Below are 23,673 nucleotides of genomic sequence, written 5' to 3'. Positions count from 1 at the left end.
CTCAGGTTGAGCACTGCTGGATATGGCCAGTAACTAGTTGTGCCCATGTGGACAGCCTCATCCCTTTACTAGGGAGACCTCATTATCCTAGAAGGTTTTTGACCCTGTTAATTTCCCTGAGAATTTTGTATGTGGTGATCATGTCTCCCCAAGCTTTTGTGTGTGTGTGTGTGGGGGGGGGGGAGGGGTGGCGGGGTTTGCAACTTTGCTTTACATGCATATGCTGTGTACAAACTGATAGCTCCTGTCTTGGCATCTGTATATATAGGTCTTTTTCCCTTAAACAAGCATGTAATTCTGGTGTATTCTCTTATTTTTTTCAGAGTCAGTTCAGATTTGTGTGTGAAGCAATTCAACGAGTATACTCTGAAGGTCTCATCAAACCCATGGCTGAGTACCAGCAAAGATGAGATGTTGCATCATCTGTAAAGTTGGTTACAGATTAAAAATGGTATAAGTTGTTGTAAATATCCTATGATGGAGGATGAGCTGTACATGTAGCTAACAAAGTGTAAGAGAAGTTAGTTCATGTGATGCAATATAAAAGGAAGTTTGTAAATTCTTTAATGAATTTTAAAACACTGCAAATAAAGGACAATGGAAAATGAGGTTGTAAAAATAGGTTCAAGAGCTGTGTAAGGAAGAAAATATACATATCCTATAATAGGATATCCTTCAAAGAAAAAATGTATTTATCCCAGAGAGGATGAATCTCTCTGGGGTTCAGCTTTTTAATGAAGGAAGAGCTAAAATGATGCATTTGACACTGAAGATACCTCTTTATGTGAAATACAGATTCAGAAGCATCTTTAGATGTAAGACAATACATAATTGTTGATAATTTGAAATATTCAAAGCTTTCTGATAGTGAGGATATAACCAGAGTATAAACAAACAAAAATTGCACTTGCTCAAGAATCGTAATTCACCAGATGTCTCTTGCAACAAAGATGGAGAACCACTGAAAGATGTATTAGGTCTCTCAATACTTGCACAGAAGGACTTACACACTGAAGAGTGTGTAATAGAAACTGTGTATGCATGAAATGGTTATTATTATGCCTGTACAGAATTTTTGGAATGTGAACAATGTGTAGATATGAGACTTCAAAAGACAAACTCTAACCCCTAGCGGTGTTTCTACTACAAAGATATTTTCTACTTAACTATTGAAAATAAAAGTAGTTTACACAAGATAATTTGACCCACCTCACCCTTTTCACCATTCAAGCCTTGTGAAGCATGATACAAATTCTTAAGTCATCATTATATTATTATTGATGCCACCATGTTGTGCCCTTGTAATGTTTTGCAACAATTGCTATTAAATTTCATCTCGATAATTGTTTGTAAAAGTTTTCATTGATAACTTGAGAGATTTGTTCATGTCCACTGCCACATCTTACTCTTGTCTGCTGGGGTTGATACTGTCACATTCAGGGCCCCCCCCCCCCCCCCCCAAACCAGTCAGGCACTAGTGTATTTTTTTTTTGTTAATTACTGCCTTTAACCCGAGACTGCTTCAAATCAGGCAGTTTTCCTTTGCCAAATCTCAATACAGTATATGAATTTAAAATTGTTAGTAATTTATGTAATCTTGGACCATTATGGAAGGCAGTGTAATTAAACACCACATTACAGGGTATATTCACCATAGTGCCTGTCCTCCAAGTGAATATTCAGATTTCTCCACATTGTCTAGACTGGTAATGTGAGCTGACTTTGTCCGTTAGTTTCCCAAGCAGTACAAGAGTTAGCCATTACCCCTCCCACAGTCCTGGGACCCACATGTGCCTTCCTCTTGATAAAAGAGCCCGATTCAAGCAACCGACAATCCCACACTGGTGATGCACACGGTCACCTTCCTCTAATAAAGTGAAGCCGTTTTTGCAATGTTGCAGAGCAAAGTGCCTCGGAAGAGTTATTGTCCTGAATCTTCTAGTGGCAGAGGTAAAACTTCAGTTACTAGTGTGGAGGTTTCATTATATCCTTACGAAATGTTTGGATTATTCAGGAATTGTCCAATTGCCTTACAGGCTTTTTAATACTAAATGTAAACCATGGGCAACTTTGGGTGCTGTGTGCCCCTATACCACTCAGGGTATAATAAACACACTTGTAGACAACACACATTGCCTTTGGTCATTATTTAATGTGCACATTTTGTTTGTTTGAGGTACAGTAATTAGAATGTAAAAGGTGTCAAACTTTTATGTAGAACAGTGCGAGATAGTTTGCATGTCTGAATATTCAGATAATTAGTATGTGTATTCAATTTGGTAAGATAATTTGTTTTGGATTGAGAATTTATAAATCAACATGCTATGTAATACAGTATATTTTTAAATTAAAAGTTCATCATCAACTGACTAAGAGTGTTTACACCTTTGTTAAAACAAACTCGGAGCTAAAAGATGAATCTCGTGTATTTGGTTTTACACAAAGGTAAATTTATTGTACAAAGAAAAGGGTTGATTAGAGAAGTGAGCCTCTGAATGGTGGCTCAGGTTTGTCCAGTGCACAGAAGGCAACTAATCACAAAGTATGTCTAAACTAAATAGAAGGGGTCATCTGCTACTTTGCCAAAGAAATAAAGGGGTCTGACCATAATTGTCCATGCAGGGTTAATTATCTGTAACATGTAATACAATTAGTGCAGTTCAACCTGTTTGCTTGTACTTGGTCTTTTTATTTTCTGGACCATTTTTTTTTTTATAAATTCTTTCCAAATCTATTGATTGGTATGTCTGATCCTTCATGTCAGATCCCTCTTGTCACAATATTCTGTGATTTTAAATCCTTATGCATCAAAACAAAATTTATGTAATCTTCTTGGTTTAACTGTACAGTATTATAATACAAAATATAAAGAATACAAAATGATTATAGTATTATGAGCTTCACTTTGTAATCATAGAATATTCAGTGTAAGCTTAGGTGTACAGTACTTTATTTACTACATAGCCATTAAAAAAAGTTTCATTGTCAGTTACTGATGCAAAATTTTTGGACAGGTAATGTATGTAAAGATGACCAGTCAACACTGCCAAAAGCATTGGTCACTGCATTGTAAATTATTTCAGTTATATATAAGTTATGCCTTATTTGTCTTATTTTAAGTCTTGGTGATGTAAATGAATGTGACAAGGAGTGTGTGTTATATTTGACACAAACGAGCAATAAAGAGAAGTGGTTTGTAAAGATTGCATTCTTAATATCCAATGTTGTTCATTTATATTTTTATCCAGATGATATACTTGTTAGGACTTTATTAGTCTAGCATATTACCACTGATGTGCAGCCCCACAATATCTCCTATCGTATGAATACAGTGCACCCATGAAAAACCAAGCCTCTATATAACTGACCCCTTTAAAATTGGATCAAATCAACCCACCGGATTTCAACCTCTGATGTTCGTATTTATTGACAAACCTAGTTTCCAGAGTGGGAAACTGAAGACTCTCTGTGGTCAGTTCACTTCACAAACAAGTTTCCATAAAATAGTAATTTTGAGAAAGTCAGTAGGAGTCATGAGGAGAATTCGAATATACTTGCTACAAATGCATTTATAGTTTATAAATGCTGTATATCATGTACAGTATGCTATATGTTGTACTATGTCCTGTACTGTATACTGTACTTGGATTGATTCCAAATCTGCACATGGAAATAATGCCTCATAAGACCAGGAGGCATGGCAGGAAATGCAAAATAGCCCCCAATGAAAAGCAAATTGGTGTAACAGGTACCCCGAAAGAGGCCCGATACTTTACAACACTCCCTCTACACATGTGGAGCATAACCAACAGACCTCTCACAATGTTCAAGAAAGAACTTGATAAACATCTCCAGAGGATACCTGATCGAGCTGTGAGCAGCTGCATCCAGTAGCCTGGTTAACCAGACCACTAATCAGGAGGCCTGGTTATAGGTTGGGGCAGGAGGCAAGGGGGTGGATGAATGGTACAGAAAACTTGAGCAAAATAGAGGCAGGACGGGGACCGTACTAGCATCGAAGGAGAAACATCTCGGGTGTTGGGGAAGCACTGGGCACATGAGAGAATTGAATAAATCTAGAACTGAATAACAAAAATCTCAGGAGCACTTGAGAAAATGAAATGAATATTGTAACCTCAAAACATGGAGAAAATTAAATAAATAACCCCAAAACAAGGAGAAACATGGAACAAGGATGCAGAGCAAACCAGCGTCATTGGAGGATGCAGGGAATTAACACAAGGTCTCGAGTTCCAGTTAACCATACTGAGTCATTGGATGTTTTAGATTTAGCTACTCAGAAGGAAATTTTCATGTTGCACAGGCCATAGTGAGCCCGTAATTGAGTTCGGTTATTTGCGATAACCTTGTTACTGTGATATTTGGTTGAAAGTTTTAAATGTAGGTTGGAGTTTCCTCCTTTTCTCCCGTTTCTTTTTCCACTTCTGTTTTTGTGCACTAGTTTTAGGTCTTGTTTTAATAACATTGTCTGGGTGGCGGATATAGATGCAGTGTTCACTAGTGTGTCCCATTCTTTAACTGCTTTTCTAACCATTGTCGTTGCTGTAGATTTTGCATTTAATGCAGCTGCTCTTGTCAGATGAATGTTGAGTTTGATGGGCAGGGCTTCAGTTGCTTCACATTCCAGTAAGTAGTTTAATAGCGGCACCTCTGCTCCACAGATATGACACTCCTTAACTATTGGGTTTATTACCTCCCAGCAGCACTTGTAACTAAGTCTGAGTCTGTGTATGGCTAGTGTGATGTTTCAGGATATCTTTTTGCTAGGCTTGAAAGAGGAGTAACCAGTGGCTTGTTCGTACCACATCGCAGTGAATCTTCCGCTACTTTGGCTCTGTGGCGACTTTTGATAGTTGGGAGTATTGTTCTGTATTTTCTTCTTGATTTCCTCCTAAATCTGTGAAAAACTTGGAGGTACAGTATTTTAACCTGTACAAGTAGAGCAGTGGCAGTTTTTGCTAGTGAGTCTGCCTTTTCATTATCATCCAAGCCAAATGTGACTTGTACTCGCCTAGTTGTGCTTGCGGGGGTTGAGCTCTGGCTCTTTGGTCCTGCCTCTCAACTGTCAATCAATTGGTGTAGAGATTCCTGAGCCTACTGGGCTCTATCATATCTACATTTGAAACTGTGTATGGAGTCAGCCTCCACCACATCACTGCCTAATGCATTCCATCTGCATTAATGCATTCTACTCTGACACTGAAAAAGTTCTTTCTAACATCCCTGTGGCTCATATGGGTACTCATTTTCCACCTGTGTTCCCTTGTTCGTGCACCACCTGTGTTAAACAGTTTATTCTTATCTACCTTGTCAATTCCTCTTGAGAATTTTGTAGGTTGTGATCATGTCTCCCCATACGCTTCTATCTTCCAGTGTCGTGAGGTGCATTTCTCGATGCATGGGGTGGTTCCTATATGTATATTATATTTTCTTATATGTAGGATTTCTGTGACGAATTGTATATTATCTATGTGCTGGCTGGATAACAATGCCTGGAGCGAAGATTTAGAGTCGGTATGAATGATAAAATCATGTAAATTATTCTAAATTGCATAATTTATGGCCTCTTTCAGGGCATATAATTCTGTTTGCAATGCTGAGCACCCACTATTCATGCTCCAGTAAGCTTCATGGTTGTTAGTGTAAACTGCTGCCTATGCAGAACCTCTTTCTTGATCAACTGCTCCATCTGTGAAGATGTGAGTAATTGTCAGTCTTAAGATGCTTTCCATTTGTTGTTCAATGATTGCTTTGAGCCTATGCAAGTCACAGGCTGATTTTTTAACTGGTAAGCCTTCAATGATTATCTTTAGACTCGATTCTTCCCATGGAGGATGCTGCTGAAAGTGCTGACATGGGCTCTTCTTCTTTGTTTTTAATGGGCCGTTTTAAGTCCACTTTCTCTAGAATCTTGACCAGATTATCTGTCCATGCACTTGTTCTATACTGAAGGTTTCTGTGAAGCAATATGTGTATGCTATCTCTGACAGTCTGGCGGTGGTTCCTACAAGTTTTGTTGTTCTGGTGGTTAGTCTGGTCATTCGATGTAAAGATAGCAAGGAGTGAGTAGTGCATGAGGAAATGAAGTGCAGGACAGGGATGGTGGGAATCCATGAGCCTTCCCCAATGGAAGGAGGATGCACCTGTGAGGGTGGTGGGGGCTTTATGCTGCTAGAAATGTAAACAATTACTGTAATTTATTTGGGCTATATGAAAAGATGGAAGATTTAAGTCCCTAATACAAATGAGGCAAATTTGTAAACTAAGTCCTTTGTATAACCTCAATAACTTGCACAGCCCCATTCGTACATATAAACCCTTCGCAGTCAGTCACAGTGAGAGGGTGTGTTAGCTGGAGGTCCAATTGTCTTGGTACTGAATTTGGAAGGTGTAGAATTTGAACTTGTGCTGGTGAGGGAGCTATATGGAGCTCTGAGGGCAGAGCTGGATTCCCTGCAGAAGGAGCTACAGCAAATGCAGGAGCTAAGACATGAAACAATGGCAAGAGGAAGCAAAGGAGGAGAGCAGCAGTAGGGGGTCTACATCTTGGATTATCGTAGGGGACAGGGGTTTCAAGAAGACTGACGAGGCCACCTACAGATGGCATAAAGACTTCCAACCCATTCACCATGCTGGAAGACGACTGCTGTAGGCAGACAACAGTTCACTCAAAAGGCAAGGCAATGAAGGGAGCACCAGTCCTTCAAGTTGATCACAAAGTAAAGGAAATACCTAAGTGAATTTTGGTTGTGAGAGAGTCCCAGGTGAGGTATCTGGATAGAGCTTTATGAGCCAGAGATAGGGAAAACAGATTAAGGGTTTGCTATCTGGGAGCAGGAATTGGTGATATAGTAAATAACATGAATGATGTTATGACTGGAAATAGGAACAAACCCATTATTCCATTATTTATATCAGTGCTGGTGAAAATGATGTAGGATGAGTTAGGAGTGAGGCACTGATACAGAGGTTTAAGACACCCATAGAATTAAGAGCAAGGGAGGAATTCCGATCATATGTGGCAGTATTCCAAGAAAGGGAGTTGGAAATGAATGGTTATTGAGGGCACTTGGTGTCAATTGCTGACTGGACAAATATTGTAAATCAAAGGCGATATCATTCATTGATAACTGGGAACACTTCTATGGAAGGAATGACATATGTTCAGGATGGGGTGCATTTATCAAGGGGCTGGAGCAATTACAATGGAGTTGTTGCTGTTGTCAATTCGTTGGAACCTGTGGTTGAAGGGGATTGTTTGGGTTTAAACTTTTAATAGATAGCGGTATGGGAATTGATATGGAGAAATGAGGCAATAAAAGTATGTGCTGGTTAGGGGAAAAAAATGACAAAATGAACAGGGAAGGACAAGGGCCTCAAAATAACAATACACTTAAGGTATATTACACGAACAGTAGGAGTCTAAGGAACAAAATAAACAATTTGAATGCTCTTGTCTGCACAGAAACAAATGTTATTGCACTTACCAAAACATGGATGAATGTAGAAAACAGAGAACTATTAGCTGAATATCAAATAAACAGATTTAAACTTTTTCACACAGATATATTAGATGAGGGGGAGAAACCATATATGATAGGGAAAATTTGAAATGTAGTCTAAAAAGAGGGAATCAAAAATGAGCCACACACAAAGTATTTGGCTAGAATTAAATGAAAAAACTGAAAATCTTATAGTAATAGGAATTATATACAGGCTACCAAACTTGACAGAATGGAAGCAAAGCATCTATGGGATGAAATATCTAGAGCATCTAGGTCAAACAGTATTTGTGGCATGGGTTACTTTAATTTTAGTGGAATAAACTGGCTTAACAGGCTGGCTTAACACTGAAAAACTTCAAGCAGATATTAATCACATTTTCGAGGGTTGACCTCTTGTCAACCAGTATCCGTCACTACTTGCTGTTAATCCCTCAAACTATGCTAAATAGTGCTATTGTATGCATGAGAAAGATAATAGAGATTTAAGTGGATATGATCGCCATTCACTTTGCTAACTGTCAGGGTGTTTTTTCTTCTTTTTGTATGGATATTCATGCGCTATTATAGATATTCCTATTTCTAACCGTCGGTTGTCAAATTTGCTGACCACTGACCTACTTTCCTTCTATTATATCATCATATTTCACACACACAAATACAAATCCCCAGGATGCATCCCATAACAGCTATTTAACTGCCAGCTAAATAGACACATCGGGTGAAAGAATCTGTTTATTTGTTTCTGCCTCAACCGGGAATCGAATCTAGGCCCTTAGGACTATGGCCTCAGAGTGCTGTCCTCTTGGCTACGTGAACCTATGTGTGTGTGTGTGTGTGTGTGTATGTATGTGTACTAATAAAAAATATTTGTAAAATACGTTAATTTATCTGAATAAAAATGCATATTTCTTTTCACAGGAAATCATAGTATTTACCTATTTGTATTATTTAGCTGGCAGACAACTTACCCATTACCTTAATGTATCTAGATCATTAAAAGTATTTGCGATGTCGTATTATCTTGTTCAGATTGCATGATCCCGAACACCAAGTATTCCCACCTATCCTCCAAAACTGAATGAACATGTAACAACTATGGACTGTTGCACCCAAAAAAGTTCGTTTTGCACTTTTGGAGTACTCCAAATGTCATGCTAAAAAGTGGAAAAGTATACAACTTAACCAGTGCTAGAATTAAATAAGCAATTCTAGGCCAAACTTACGCTATCTTAGGCCTAATTTAGTACATATAGTGTATGTGCTATACGAGGCCTAGAAAAGTTTAGGAGTAATTGTTGCATTCCTTATCCTACCCTCTACAATATTAATAGTGCAAAACGTCAACGTTTTGGGTGCAACAGTCCATTTTTCAACGTTTGAACAAATGCTGTTATATGTACTATAATTTTTTTGGGCGACAGTGTACCGATATATTTAACATAATTATACTTCATCGTTAGCTCTATGAGACTACATTTCTTCAAATTTATATATACAAATTGGTGGTGACGTCAACGAATAAACGTTTTTTGCGCGTTGCCAGCTTCTCTAGGATTCAATTTCAAAATAAATTTACATTCATCATTGTAGGCATTGACGGGCGCATAGTCGTCACTGAAGCAACACACTACAAAGACTGCCAGCGTCCGTAGAATAATATTTTATTTATCTGGATTCTCGCTCGTCGAAGAATGGTGAGATTTAGCTGCGTGGACCCGAAGGCGCCATGCATTACCGACACCGCGACGGGGACGCATCTCACGTGGTGTCATGGTGGCCCTAATGAGAGCCTGGTTTTCCTTCCTCTTAGGCATCGTTGAACAAGTTTATTCTGATGTAAAAGAAACTTCAGGTTTCACGATATGCTCGGCCACCCAACTCTCCAATTCTGTCAATGGCTCTATGAAAATATCAGGTCCACTTTGCTGCTGTATAAACTTGCGGAGAGTGGCGAGGGCTTGCATGGCCTCGCTGGGCAGGATGGGACCAGTCAAACTGCTTGCCTCCGTGCTGTCATCTCTCATCGCCTTTTCGGCTTCGGTGCCATCCTTATTCTGTTCCATTGTCGTCTGAACCCGACTGTCTACGTTGAGGTAGGATTCAAAGGTAACGTCTCCAGGAATGTCAATGCCGGAACGTCTAGCACGCTTCAGCAGCGCATGTTCATCTTCACAGTCTAACTTAGCATCATAAAGTTCTTCAATTTGTTCCAGTCCAACTTGCTTAAAACTATTCACGATGAGCTCTGTTTTGACTTGTTTCCACGCTTCATCTAACAGCTCCATCGCCTTCAACACTGTAACCTCATATTTTTGCCCTTTCTCATTACATTTTATCATTCTTTCCAAAATATATCGGCGGTACAAGGTTTTCAAACTCTGAACAATTCCCTGTTCAACTGGGAGTAACGGTGAGGTAGTCTCCTTTGGAAGGAATGCGAGTTGAACACATCTAAGGTTATCTATGTTTGGATGTGCTGGACAAGTGTCAACTAAAATTACAATATTTCTATTTAAATTTTGATACTGTTCATCCAATTTTCGCACCCAACTTTCAAAAATAGATGAAGTCATCATTGCTGAATCATTTGCTTCATAAGGCAACGGTAGTGTTTCTACATTGTGAAAGGCTCTTGGGTCCTTCATCTGACCAATAACGACCAAAGGAAGCTTCTCGCTACCGTCCATGTTAACAGCAACCATTAATGTGAGTCTTTCTTTAACCCATGTCCACTTGTGGCCGTCCTCCCCCTTCATAGCAAGAGATTTGTCAGGTAAAAGATTGTAAAAAAGCGCTGCCTCGCTTGCACTGAAAATATCTCGAGGCTTGTAGTCTTTCAAAAGCGAAGGAACTGTACTATAAAACCAGGTACTTGTAAGATCTTCTACAGGAATCGAGGCTGAAGGTTCTTCATGTTCTCCCACGACTGTTTCAGGGAACCATTTATTCAACGGGTCTTGTGTTTCTGCTGTCGAGGCAACATTTACGTTAGGAAGAGCATTGGAAAACCAGGCATTTGTAGAGCTATCTGCTGATTCCGTAGCAGATATTTCCGTTGCCGGCATCGAAGGTGGAAACCAAGAACTTGGCGAAGTTTCAGAATCTGAGCCAACTTCAAGGGGGACAGATGGTAGTGGACTAGGTTGTCGATCTGCTGGTTCATTAAAGGTACCACCTCCAGAGTCTTGATTGTTTTTAGGATTAAAAGAAAGGCCATGCCTTGCTTTAAACCGGTCCAGCCATCCAACGCTACACGAAAACTCAGGATGTCCTAGTTCTTGAGCCAATGTGACACCCATCCCTTGGAGAACAGGACCCGTAATTGGTATATTAGCTGCCCTGGCATATCTAAACCAAGTCAGAAGGGCTTCTTCGACATCAGGGTATGCTGCTGTACGCATTCGTCTCCGTCCAGCAGCATATCTTTGAGATTTGAATTGTGTCATTATTCTATCTTTGTTTTTCATTATAGTTGAAAGCGTTGAAGGTCTTAAGCCCCACTCTCTAGCAATATCTGCTTTCTTTTTAGCGCCCCTTGCCTCGACCTGTTCTATTAATTTAGCTTTGTTTGCTATGGTCAGTTCTTGTCGATCTCGTTTTGCTCTAGGACTTCCAATTCCAGGAATACCCATCCCAAATGGAAGACCAAAATTTTTCATTAACTCAAAGGGAAATGGGAGACCTGAAGGTTTCGCCACTTCCGTGGACGATGGGACGGTCTCTCCACTAACTGTATTAGACTGCTGGCTGTCGCTTCTCCCTCCCTCACTTGACTGTGAATCATCTTTTTCACCAGGTGGAGCACCACCTTTGGTCATTTTGGATAACTGAGCAAGGTATTTTGCCATTTCAAAAGGTGGAGGATCACCTTTAGTTTCTTCGGTCTGGTTGTCATTACTCTCATCTGTATCCATTTCCTCAGACTTCCCACTGGACTGTGCATCTCTGCTGGATGATCGACTTGCACTTCCTGACTTCCCTGAAGATCTTGTAGTGCCATTTTCTTTACCAACAGAAAGTGTGGCTCCCTTTCCTTTTCTTGATCTCTCTGAGTATGGTCCCGACTTTCTTGTTTTTTCAGATTTAGATGTATTAGCTTTGGCCATTTCAAGTTGTTTCGCATACATCTTGGCAATCTCTGAAGGTTTGGCAGAATTCTTCATCATTTCTAATTGCTGAGCATAAAGTTTTAGTATCTCGGACGGCGGTGCAGGAGCTTTGGCATTTTCTATTTTTTCTGCTTGTTGTTTTGCCTTTTCTGCCTGTTCTGCCTCGTGCTTTGCTTTTTCTGCCTGTTCTGCCTCCTGCCGTGCCTTTTCCACTTTCTGAGCTTGCATTTTGGCCTGTATTGCATTCTGGGCAGCCCGTTTAGCCACCTCTAGCTGCTGAGCATAACCCTTCGCAAAGTCAAAGGGATGACTAATTCCCTTCTGAGCTCCGCTTTTGGTCTTAACTGTGGATTGTGGGGCTGTTTTGGGCATTTCCAGTGGAATTTCAAGTTCCTGTTGTGTATCGGACATGTGGTGTGTAACGTCAGCCTTTGCAGGGCCAGCAGCTTGAGAGTCTGGGCACTGCTGGTAGGTCTTGACATAGTCGAAGGGGTGGCACACATCCATGCTACCCCGAGCCATGTCAATAGTTGGTGCCACACTTCTCGCCATCTCGTAGGGTTGTGTTCGTGGCATCTCATAAGGCGTGTGGCTGTCTCTTGTCATCTCGTAGCCCTGAGGTCCTCTTGGCATTTCATATGTTGTATTGCTTCTTGCCATTTCAAATGGTTGACCGATACTTCTGGACATATCGTACTGTTGTGCAACACCTCTAGGCATATCAAATGAGTGGTGGAGTCCTCTTGACATGTCAAATGACTGTGGAATAGTTCTGGGCATGTCGTATGGTGGAGCTACATTTCTGGGCATTTCAAACGTGTGCCCGACACCTCTTGCCATTTCATATGGCTGGTGTGGGCCCTTGTTCACGTCAAAGGTTTGGTATGCCCCCCGAACCATATCTGATGACTGAGAAACATATCTCGTCATATCAAAAGAAGGATGGTCACTCCTCGAGATTTCAAATTGTTGTGTCACACCCCTGGCCATTTCACAAGGCTGAGCATCACTCTTCACCATTTCTCCTGCTGTATTGGACATTATGAACTGTTGCAATACAATTATTTTGTTTTAAATTAGCAAAAATATAACTGGTATAAATTTTGGTATCAACTATAAAATGTCATTGTCATAATAATGCATCGGCACTATGTTTTCACAAGACAGCAGTAATCACACCAAACTAATTGTTAATTACAGATATATATATATGTTATAGTTTGTACTAACGAGGTTGGGGGTAGTGTGAGCCCACGGGTCGTCACAAGCCTACTGCTTGAGTCCTCCCGCATCTGACACACGCTGACAGTTCACTCACTGACACTAACTGTCCTCCGCCAGATACACTCGCAACACTTGAACACATCAATGCTTCGTGATGTGACCTGAGGGGGTAGAGCGAGTTCACTCAACACACGAGCCTCGTAGCGACGTCAACACGGCCCCGCAACACTCGCAAGCTTTGTACCGTGTAAACGCGACCCAACACTCTCCAGTGTCGCCACCCTCACGCACCACCCCTCCTCTTCCCCCTACACTCTTATTATCTCAATTTTATCTCGCTTATCCTCAAAGTCCCGTGTCCGTACACGCATAATTTCATATATATGCGTGAACTATAATATACAACTATTTATTAATATTTAATTATGACATAGGTAATTCATATGTTGCGTCTGACTAATAAGGTAAACAAGGAGGAGAGAAGGAGAGTGGAGTTGGCAACAGTGCGTGTATGGGGTGGGGGGAGGGGTGGGTGGGGGGAAGGGTTGCCGGGGGCCGCCACGCCCGGGACTCTCCGCCTCCACCTGGGATCGATTTTATAGGCTTTAAACTTCGCGTTGACCAGCGGAAGTATGGAGCATTTATTATTATTAATAGGAGTGTTATATATGGTATACTCGGTCTAAACTAACGGTCACGATCAAATGCACCGGTAACTGTTTTTGTAGGATACAGCAGGGGTTAGTAGGGATATCATAGGGGGTGGTAAAGGGGGAGGAATGGGCGGATTAAGGCCCGAATTAAGCGCATTAACGAGGTAGAGGAGAGGGGGACCTCGATTATAAATACTTTGAAGTTTCCGCAATTATATTTTAGAGACTTAAAGCTTCTTTCATCATCTTTAAAAACGTTATTTCTCTTAAATTAATAATAAATGCTGTGAAAATCTTGACAACGTCTGCAACAGATAAAGTACTAATATAGCTCAACCTCGTTTATTTGAACGTCGATTGGAGGCTTAAAATGTGTACGAATAAACCGAGTTCACATAATTTGTTAATACAGCTTATCACAATTATCATACAAGACTAACGTTATATACCATGCACTAGCATTATTTCATTTACTAGGATGATCAAAGTAGTTATAACATTATGCAGAACAAACGCAATAGTAATTATATTTTATCATAGTTTTCAGCACTGTCTTATAAAGTTTAGCTGCGTACAAAGCCCTTTTACGCGAAAAATCTTGTGACTGCTCCATATAAGCGGCTGGGCGTGTTCTCCACTCTGTAATATGTTACACCTTGGATCATGATGGTGTTGTCTGTAACTATACTTTACATAATATTTAGGGTCTCAGTACAACTCGTCCTCAGGCCAGGCTCGTTAAAGCTGCGGGCGTCCTCCAAAGACGCATTCATCAATTTTAACGTATTATGTATTAAAAAATAGGTGATTATTGGGAACCTTTAGGTAGTTACAATAGAATTTCTTGTGGAATAGTTTGGGGATAAATCAAGTAGCTGGCACATTAGAGATAACATGGTTTACTACACCATTCATTGTAGCTTCGTACTTTTCTTCGACAGTTCTTGATATTGCTACCTGCTTTAATCAAAATAAAATGGACTAATACATTTGTATTTTTTAAGAACTCTAGATACTGTATGTGGAAACACAATTACTGCATAGCCTTTCTAGCTTGGAGACTTCTTTGGATAATTACTTACTCCCATGATTTTGCATACATGTGCCTCATGTGCCTCCACACTATTCTGTTAAAAGTTACAAGAAGTATTTCAAAGTTCAGAAATTGTAAACATTGTTATATGTGTATTGAGGCTGAATAGTAAAGTAGTTTCAGACTGATGAAGTTGTTAAGGGTGAAAACCAGCTGTCACAGAATATGTCGGAGTAAGGCTGTGAAACAGGCGGGAAGTGTGTTGCAGCTTAAAATGACCCTGGCAACTTCTCCCAGAATCAGTATTTAGAGGAGTGACTTGCTGATATCCGTATCTATTAGGTTTGAAGTGATCTGCCACATACAATATTCCGGCCCTCACTGAACATCACTTTCTCTTTAGTACTGGGTACAGGGATATTGCCCTGTGCACTGTGCCCAAAGCTAACTTCCAGTAAGAGCTCATAAATGGCTGCCAAATAGGCAGCACGGGCTAATCATGAACCAGTGGGTTGCTAATTACCCTGAGCTGAGCTGCCAGAATCACGTAAACGGTCTCCAACCTGGTCCACATTCACTCTGCCTCTAACTACAGCATAAAAATTTTCTTTCTTCCTCCATTAATAGACTGCAGCATCAACAGCCACCACTGTGGTGGTAAGTGGTGAAAAATAAAAGTGGTTCACACACAGTAAACAACCGTGTGCCTTGTTTTCCCTCATTTCTTTCAAGCAGTTCACCGTTTTGTTTGGTCTAAGTTTCTAAGTAGTTTTTCCGCAGTTCCAGATCAGTCTTCGATTCAAGAGCGATAATGGCCATGGCCATGCCCGTTTGAAAGCCAGATTCTGCATGGTCTTGGCTCTTGGTAAGTTGGTTGAAGTTTCAAAGCCTGATATGATCCTAATCCTTAGTTGAACTCATGCATAAGCAATGGGTGACTATTATTAAGGAGGCTTTCCTAGAAATACTGTACTGGCTGATCATCTGAAAGCCTCTGCTATACACAGTCAACAAATTGTTCAATAAGGTGCCTCAATATTCTTTTCATGGTAAGAATACAATACAATTACAGTATGTACTTTTATATTTTTAAACTTTTACCAAATTTATTTATAAACACTTACAGAACAGATCCTAATTATATAAATCTATTTATCCTATTTCCTTATCCACAAAACTCATAAATTTGCACTGGTGTATATAAACTATTAAAAATATCTGTACAGAATATATGTGTTGATGTATAGGAAATGTGCATATATTGTACAAATAAAATGCGCATTCTGCTACACAAATGTATAGTACATGTGTATCTTCTTATGCAGCCTACAACTGTAGTGTATTTATAAAATGCAAATGCTTACATACAGGCATGCTTACATTTACTGTTGCAGTACATCCCCCATTTTGACAAATTAAAAAAAACTACAACAGACTAAAAAATTAAATATGCATTGTACATTGTATTGTAGTTTTCCAGTAAGATTCGCCAGTTTGATTATTGGAGAATTTTTAAATGCCAAAAATAAATATTTATAAAGGGTGCCTCACATATTTGCAAGTTGGCATGGTTATTTAACACAATTCACTTGAATGTGTTAAAAACACTGTACACGAGAAGCAATATAGTGTACTCACCTATCGACTTGAAAATGGTCCAGGACGGACCGAAACGTCGTCGTTCCTTCACCTTCTAGTGTGTGGTGTGGTCTGGTCAACGTACTCACCTAGTTGTGCTTGCACGGGGGAGGGGGCTCTTTGGTCTCTCCTTTCGACTGTCATCAGTTGGTGTACAATTAATAGGTATATAATGCCATGCACGAGTGTACTCAATTTCTCTTACGGGCTATTCATCGTGCCACCTCTTGGGGGTGGCTTAATCTTCATCAATTAATCTGTACTCGACTAGTTGTGCTTGCGGAGGTTGAGCTTCAGCTCTTTGGTCCTGCCTAGCAACTGGTGGATTCCTGAGCCTATTGGGGTCTATCATATCTACATTTGAAACTTTGTGTAGTCTTTTTCTCCACTACATCACTGCATAATGCATTCCATTTGTTAACTACTCCTGACCATCTGCATGAGCAAATTCATGTATTGTTACCCCTGGAAGCCTACAAGACAATAACGATTTCTCCCTCTAACTGTACAGCAGTAGGTTTCAAGGCAATGATGCATAAATAATGCAGATAACATTATACATTTGTAATGGTACTGTTTTCTCAGACATAACATAGAATAAAAACTCACTTGTGTTTGTGAAATTTAAGGAATTTACACCAAAGTAAGTAATTATCAAAAGGCACCAAACCGGGAAGCCTATGTAGCACTATCCAATGTGTGGAATAATCAGAGGGCGCTAAATATCACCAAGGATGCCAATACGAGAACAGAAATGCATAAGACGAACGATATCAAAAGTATCCGATTCACCAAGAATTCTATCGAGGGATAGAATTAATTACAGTTCTTTAATTACATAAATTTCACAAATACACAAGTGTGGGTTTTTATCCTACATCATACATTGTTGGAAATTGCTCAGGTTTTCTTTATTGAGTATTGTATACTTGTGACCAAGAAGTAGAATTCTGTATATGGAATACGGGTTTAAATGAAATGGGTAAAGGAATCAAATGCAGCATGTTGAAGTGGCTGAAGCACAATAAAAGGTGGTGGTATGAATTAATAGAATGCCTGTGGATTGTCAAAAAAAAAGTAGTTTACACAGGTGTAATAAGGGGATCATGTGATACAAGCAGATCAGTATCTTTTGCAACAGAAAGTATCAATAAATGAAAGTGGGGAGGTCTGAGCTTAAAATGAGTGAAAGGTTTGTTTGATAATAGTCTCCTGGAGAACCTTCTGCTGTGGCCACCCAACAATGGGGAGCTTCCAGGAGGAAGCAAGGCATCTGGGTTATAGATAGGTATAGATATAGATAAATAGATGTGCATTTACTCATATTTTTTCAAGATAGGAGTCCAGACAATATTTTTTTTTTTTAGAATGTCTTTGGGATGCATTCATATTTTCTTATACAACTCAAAATTTGATATAGCACTGTACAGTATTGGCAAATTTTAAATTTGTTGTTTTCAAGGAGCTAATTCCTTGCAAATATAAAGGAACTGCAGTATTAAAAATGAAGGATAATCCACATCTTTCATATGTAGATTGATGTACAGTATAATTATTAGCTATGTTTGCTAACCTTGAATAATTTAATTTGTTCTTTAATTACAGTAAATAAAAAAGCAGATGGTTTCATTAAAAATAGTACAGTACAGTATTGAGTTCATACTCAAGACACAGCTTTATAGAAAATTTGTTATTGGTACTTTAACATGTTCTTTACATACACTAAAGACAATACAGGAATATTTTATAATTTATATTTACAGAGAATCTGTATGTACTGTACATTTATTAATACATGAATGACAAATTTTTAATCGAGGTCACTGAATGTAATCTGATAATCATACATAAAATTTACAATTACTGTATACAAACTGTTAACAAGAAACAAGAAACCATGTATAAAGTGGTCTCATCTTTTTATCGAGAATATGATATGATAGACTGGACAACCCATCTTCACTGACATCGTTATTTTGAAGCTTATCGAAACGATCTTCTGCTGGTGGTACACGCGAGTGTGGCAGCATAACATAAGATGCTACTTTTGGATCAAAGCGGATAACAGACAGTCCTACCTTTTCAATTCTATTATACATGTCATCATCTTCAGCTCCCCAGCCATAAAATTTATTACTGAATCCATTGACTTTCTCAAAATGTACTTTCTGCATTGCAACTGCTCCTCCAAACAGACGGCGGTATTGAAGATGATATCTGGAGAATTACAAAAAGTAAGAATTATATACTGTTTAACTGCAAGTAATAACATTTCACTTAAAACAATGTTCTTTAGTTTAAAACTGAACACTTACACTGGTGTCAATGTAATGAAGACCTTTTTGCAATGCAGTCTAAGGTGCTTAACCAGTAGACAGTGACCCATATTAGATTCAATGTTCCTTATAGTACAGGGTATTTAGAAATTTTGACTCGGCTTTTAAAACTAAGCACCAAGACAACATTTCTGACTGACATACCTAAAAAAACATTGTAAAAATAGATGTGAGAAGTAAGGGAGGGGGGTTTATGGGAGACATTCTTGGGAATTTGCTGGAACCCCTTAAATGTGACATTTTAATCTGTCACCAAGTGGCAGCATGCATAATACCAGATCTTGGCACCAGTTTTGAAAATCTGAGGACCTGGTTAAACATTACAACAGTTGAAAACTGTTCTAAGCACCTAGAGAAAGTCAAATGCCACAGTGAACAACCATTTTTATTAATTCAGAGTCAAAATTAAGACAGTGAAACTGTTCAGTGTAGAATCTGTCACTTAGTGAACATAACTGGAGGTCACAGCCTAGTCAGTGAGAACACTGCTTGGTGGTCCCTTTGATATAGAGTATGGCTTGGAAGGGCTTTGTGAGTATTGCATATAAATAAGCATTCCAGAAATCATTCTAGATTGGAATGAGTTCTTAAGTACTGTACCTCCCTTGCACCAGTATGACCATAAATGTGTTTCAAATTCACAGTTGCACTGGTGCAGGATGCTTATCTGGGAAGAGCAGAGCCTTGCCTCAGGGAGCAATTGGGTGCATTGCTCACAAAGTTTATCTACATTATACTAATGCTTAAAAAATTTTGCTCATTAAATAAATGCTAAACTATACCTTAAGGGGCTCACTTACTTAATGGGTGGGAAGCAATATCTTAAATGTTTTACTACTGTACTTCTAATGCTCGCCTAATACCCTACATTATATACTGATACAGTTTGTCAAACTCACCTTGTGGTATCAACAGCTGAATACATATGCCTTGGGTGATGAGTGCAGGCATATATATTATGGTCATTTTGTGGAAGCAGATCAATATCATGAAATATAAAGCAGTCAACTTGATCTAGCTTGAGAGTTTCAACAAAGCCAATATTGAACAGCTTTGCGCGGTTAAAATCGACACCTTCTGTCTGCTCGACAACTACAATCCTGTGAACAAATTTTAACAAGTGTTCTTAAAAATATAAATTATACTAAGTGTATACAGTACTGTACCTCTATTCTAGCTACACATAAAACGGAACAAATATTATCAAGTCTTAAATAAAACATTCAGCAATACCCATACAGTATCTCTCATTTTATTAAAAAATCAAATTTGGTTAGTCTTTAATAGAATATAACTATTGGTAATTTCTGATGGACAGTCCTCTGCTAATTCACATATTAGAGCAGCACTTTAATTATTTTAGGAATGGGTCCAGATTATGAAAATGAAATTGATAGAAGGGTCATACATTTTATTTATTTTTTTTTTGCCGAATGCTTATAAGTAGAAAAGACAAATTTGTGCCATTCACTTCTAAATTTAGACACTAAACTCAAAAGCCTGAACATTTGGTACACTGGAAACTGAGCACATTAATACAAACACAAAGTCACTTAAAAAGCTGCAAATAGTACATATTTCTCCCTCCCATCATGTGATAATTCAGATGCTCACAGGAAGATGAGATTTGTGGACAGTTGAACCCACACGAAGCATATTTTTGCGATTTCTCTTATGTAAAATGATCAGCGACTCCATGAATATTCAATTGCTTCTTTGTATATTTCCTGTGAATCTTGCAGCTGTCTGTTTTGCATTGCCTACTTTCCGGACGTTTCCTTAGTGAGGTGATCGTAACACTCCCCTGCTTTCTGCCCCTTTGTAAGGAGGAGAGGTTCTGACTCTGCTCTCTCTCAGGTACTGTAATACAGATGTCTTGCACTGATGTGGCAAGTGTGTGGGGCTACCTCAACAAGCTCGCTACAGCAAGCCACCGTTCAGCCCCTCCAGAAAACACAAATCATGGAATCACAAGGGAAGTGTCTATTACAAGAACTTAAGTGTTATAAGTTACCTGTAATTTAATTGTTGCCTGTTCAGGAAAGGATGCATGTAAGTCAAAAATTTTTGTAGATGCAGACTCCTGTTGCGATAAGGAATTATTAATGCCACCTGGAAAAAACAACAACAGGGTACTCTTTTTATAGATTTTAAATTGTTTGTTATCAGATACACATTATTAGTTGTAAGTGATAAACTACAATATACACAACTAAAATTGCACACACACACCAAAAAAACACTTACATTGTATCTTGAAAGGCAGTTATTTGGTTTCCAACAACCACCAACTTGTATTTCAGAATTCCTTAAAATTTCTTCATCTGAGAGGGAATCTACGTTGTTGTCCAGTAGCGTTACAGTGTTTTGCAGGTAAGGAGACACTACAGGACACCAATTAAAATTGTTTCCTGTTGATCCTATGAGCCCCACTAACTCTTGCGTAATATCATTGAAGGCAATATATGGGAATGTTACATCGGTATACTTTCCAAGCAATAAAGGCAAAACCCATAACATCAAATTAGAAATTATAGATAAAAACCAAACTTTTCTTACACTGACATGCACAGTTTTCAATGACGCATCAATTTTTCTCACTTCCATATTGCAGAACACAAATTTGTCAAAATGCCATCAATAAAACTAGGCAAATGAACTTTCATTAGGTAAGCTTAGTTTGGGGAATTCCTTGTAATTCTCTAATTGCCTCGCATACAAATTTTATTTGCCCTTTGATTTTCGATGACTTTTTTGTGGATTCCGATAACTTTGCATTCAAAATTTCAAGTTTCTTGTCAATAAATGTCAGTGCTTCTTGAAGAGTCAGTTCCAGATGAAAGCCTAAGCCAACATTTACATAAATGCGTGACACATCTGGCCTGTTAAAAATAAAATATTTAGCATTAGATTATATACATTACATATATATACATTACTGCCAAGTTATGATGCATTCCATGCTCATACATATTGGAACGTGGGCTGTGAAATATTTTCTATAGATTACATGTTCACAAATTATATTAAATACTCAGAAAAAATACAAAGTCAACCATCACTGCACAAATTCAAAATAATTGCACATGAACATGTGCAATTATATTTAAACTGAAATTTAAAAGTGATTTTAAACCCGTGTTCCTGGTTGTCAGGTCCAAGCTGCCTAATAATGTGCTACATTTCCCGATGTTTTTCTTTAGTTATACTTAATCTTTACTGGAAGTGGCGGAAAATAATTTACAGTGTTCGTTTTCCTCCAGTCAAGCTAGTGAAGTTAAGAGAGCTATGCAGGCCACATACTTCTGTTAGCCCATTGTCCTTGTCTGTCTTCCTTCAAGACTGGTCCTCACATTGATCAACCACTGGAAGTTTGTGGGCTCTTACAGATTGCTCGTGTATGGAGTTAATGACCTGATCTACTGCCACCTGTATAGCAGCCAGGTGGCAGCGATCCTTCACCATCTTTGGAATTTATCATGGTACAAGAGCATAAGAAAGGACTACAGAAAGCATACTGGACAATTTGAGACAGCTCCTATTATTTATCTATCTATCCAGACTCATTCATATTTGTCTAGCTTATGCTTGAAATGATCCAGTGATCCTACATCTATAGTATTATATTTGCTTCATAAATCAACAACCCTAACACTACTTTTGCTAACACTACGTTCTCAAATGCCATTAAATGGCAACAGCTACCTGACCATAATTTTTTTTATGAGTATTTAATAAAACTTGCATTGTGCAAAGAATGACTTTAGAATGAAAGAGTTTAGCCAGACAAATCAGAATAGAATTATATTAAAAAGTGAAGATTACATGTGCAAATTATCTATCATTTAGTGTAAGTCTAGCTTCAGATCTTGTTTTATTTTTCTGTCTCAGGTACCAGAATAATTACTTAATTACTTACACATGGGACTGAACATAAAAGTTTGAGCCAAGGTCAACTTGTGTACGTAAACCTTCTTCATGTGGTACTTCATTTATGCAATCAATAACCTGCTTAAGCTGGGAGTGGGCAGCTATATCTTCATACAATTTGTCACGATTCTCGAGCACAAGTCTGTAGGGGAAAAAAATTAGAGAGTTTAGTTTAACCCTTAACATGCTCGGGGTTTAATATCTTGCCATCCCCACAGGCGCATGTCATTTTGAAAAAAAAAAAAATTATTTTTTCTTTCTAACCTGTTAATTTGTGTTCACTGATCACGGGAAAAATAATAAAAAAATCGTAAGTAGCATATATTGCCCGCTATAGGGCGGGGAAGTCTGGCAAATTATAGGCGCTGACTCAGCGTGCGTCCCAGGCGGTCTGTTGCTCGCAAGCTGTCAGGCCAGAGTTGCCACAAAGAGATAATTACCGAATTATTTCAATGTCTCTGATTGATTTTTCATACTTTTTTTGCTGTAATTTTATTCAATAGTGTGTAGTTTGATATATTTATATAATAAAATGAGTGAATCATTGCTGTACTCAAAAATATGGTGTGCATATTGTTGATTCAATTATGTTCATCAATCAGTGAACAAATACTTTGTCGGTTATTACACTATAAGCACAGGCTATATATAAGTATCTGCATGTTTTGTTCACTCTAACGAACCACTAAGTAGCTATTATGAGTCAAAAAGTAATGAGGAGTGACCGCCGTGTACCAGCCAGCCACTCTCGCCCTCCCTCCAGTCATCTGACTCACCCTCATTCTCCTCCCACAATAATGTTTTTGCTATAATTCACTATATACAGACGTTATATATAAGTATCTACATGTTTTGTTCACCATAACTGTACATCTAAGCTTGTATGGTGAGTAAAGGCACAAAGATGTGGCTACTCACACAGTCAGCTGATCGGCGGCCGCCCTTAAGGTCAGACGCACTAATATTTCTCCTCCAACAATACTGTGTGGTGTTATTACGCTATATACACACATTATATATAAATATCTACCTGTTTTATTCATCATACTTGTACAAATAAACTGGTATGGTGCCCAAAGACCATCGTGGTAACCAGTAAACAACACCGTCGTCTACACGGTGGTGTCGTGCAGACGACGCCACCGCCCTCACCAAAATGGCGGCTCCAAACCTTCTCTTGCTGTTTATACCTTCTATACGCACGTTATATATAAGTATCTACAA

The 23,673-nt window shown here is 38.7% G+C and overlaps 4 protein-coding genes across 11 annotated transcripts in view; 1 reads left to right on the top strand and 3 right to left on the bottom strand.

Annotated features, from left to right (window-relative positions):
* LOC123761262 (protein tyrosine phosphatase Meg) overlaps positions 1-3,201 on the top strand; it is a 328,139-nt gene extending 324,938 nt beyond the window's left edge. For all 8 annotated transcript variants that reach the window (XM_069301750.1, XM_069301643.1, XM_069301582.1 and 5 more), the window contains one exon: positions 324-3,201. In XM_069301750.1, the coding sequence (XP_069157851.1) occupies positions 324-410 (87 nt within the window). In that variant the 3' untranslated portion in view covers positions 411-3,201. The remainder of the gene's footprint in view (positions 1-323) is intronic.
* Positions 3,202-9,335: 6,134 nt separating this feature from the next.
* LOC138350456 (uncharacterized) lies at positions 9,336-13,106 on the bottom strand. Its single transcript, XM_069301361.1, has one exon. The coding sequence runs from the start codon at positions 12,674-12,676 to the stop codon at positions 9,353-9,355; it is 3,324 nt and encodes a 1,107-aa protein (XP_069157462.1). The 5' UTR covers positions 12,677-13,106; the 3' UTR covers positions 9,336-9,352.
* Positions 13,107-15,611: 2,505 nt separating this feature from the next.
* Positions 15,612-22,591, bottom strand: LOC138349750 (beta-1,4-galactosyltransferase 4-like; the record flags this gene model as incomplete). Its single annotated transcript, XM_069301305.1, is given in 5 exon segments — positions 15,612-18,400; positions 19,419-19,619; positions 20,534-20,631; positions 20,767-21,401; positions 22,439-22,591. Coding segments are annotated over 4 exon segments (999 nt in total). The 3' UTR covers positions 15,612-18,060.
* The window catches only part of Uxt (Uxt prefoldin-like subunit), a 3,457-nt gene continuing 968 nt past the window's right edge, over positions 21,185-23,673 (bottom strand). The window contains exons 2-3 of the mRNA XM_069322058.1: positions 22,439-22,578; positions 21,185-21,401 (exon numbers count right to left, since the gene is read on the bottom strand). Of these exons, the coding sequence (XP_069178159.1) occupies positions 21,185-21,401; positions 22,439-22,578 (357 nt within the window). The remainder of the gene's footprint in view (positions 21,402-22,438; positions 22,579-23,673) is intronic.

The sequence above is a fragment of the Procambarus clarkii genome, chromosome 1, assembly GCF_040958095.1.
Source record: "Procambarus clarkii isolate CNS0578487 chromosome 1, FALCON_Pclarkii_2.0, whole genome shotgun sequence".
Classification (NCBI taxonomy): Eukaryota; Metazoa; Arthropoda; class Malacostraca; order Decapoda; family Cambaridae; genus Procambarus; species Procambarus clarkii.
The sequence above is the reverse complement of the archived record's forward strand: the minus strand, read 5'-3'. Positions and strand labels throughout refer to the sequence as shown.

Excerpts from the sequence above, each read along its gene's own strand:
- LOC138350456 (XM_069301361.1), bottom strand. The coding sequence starts at position 12,676 with ATGTCCAATACAGCAGGAGAAATGGTGAAGAGTGATGCTCAGCCTTGT.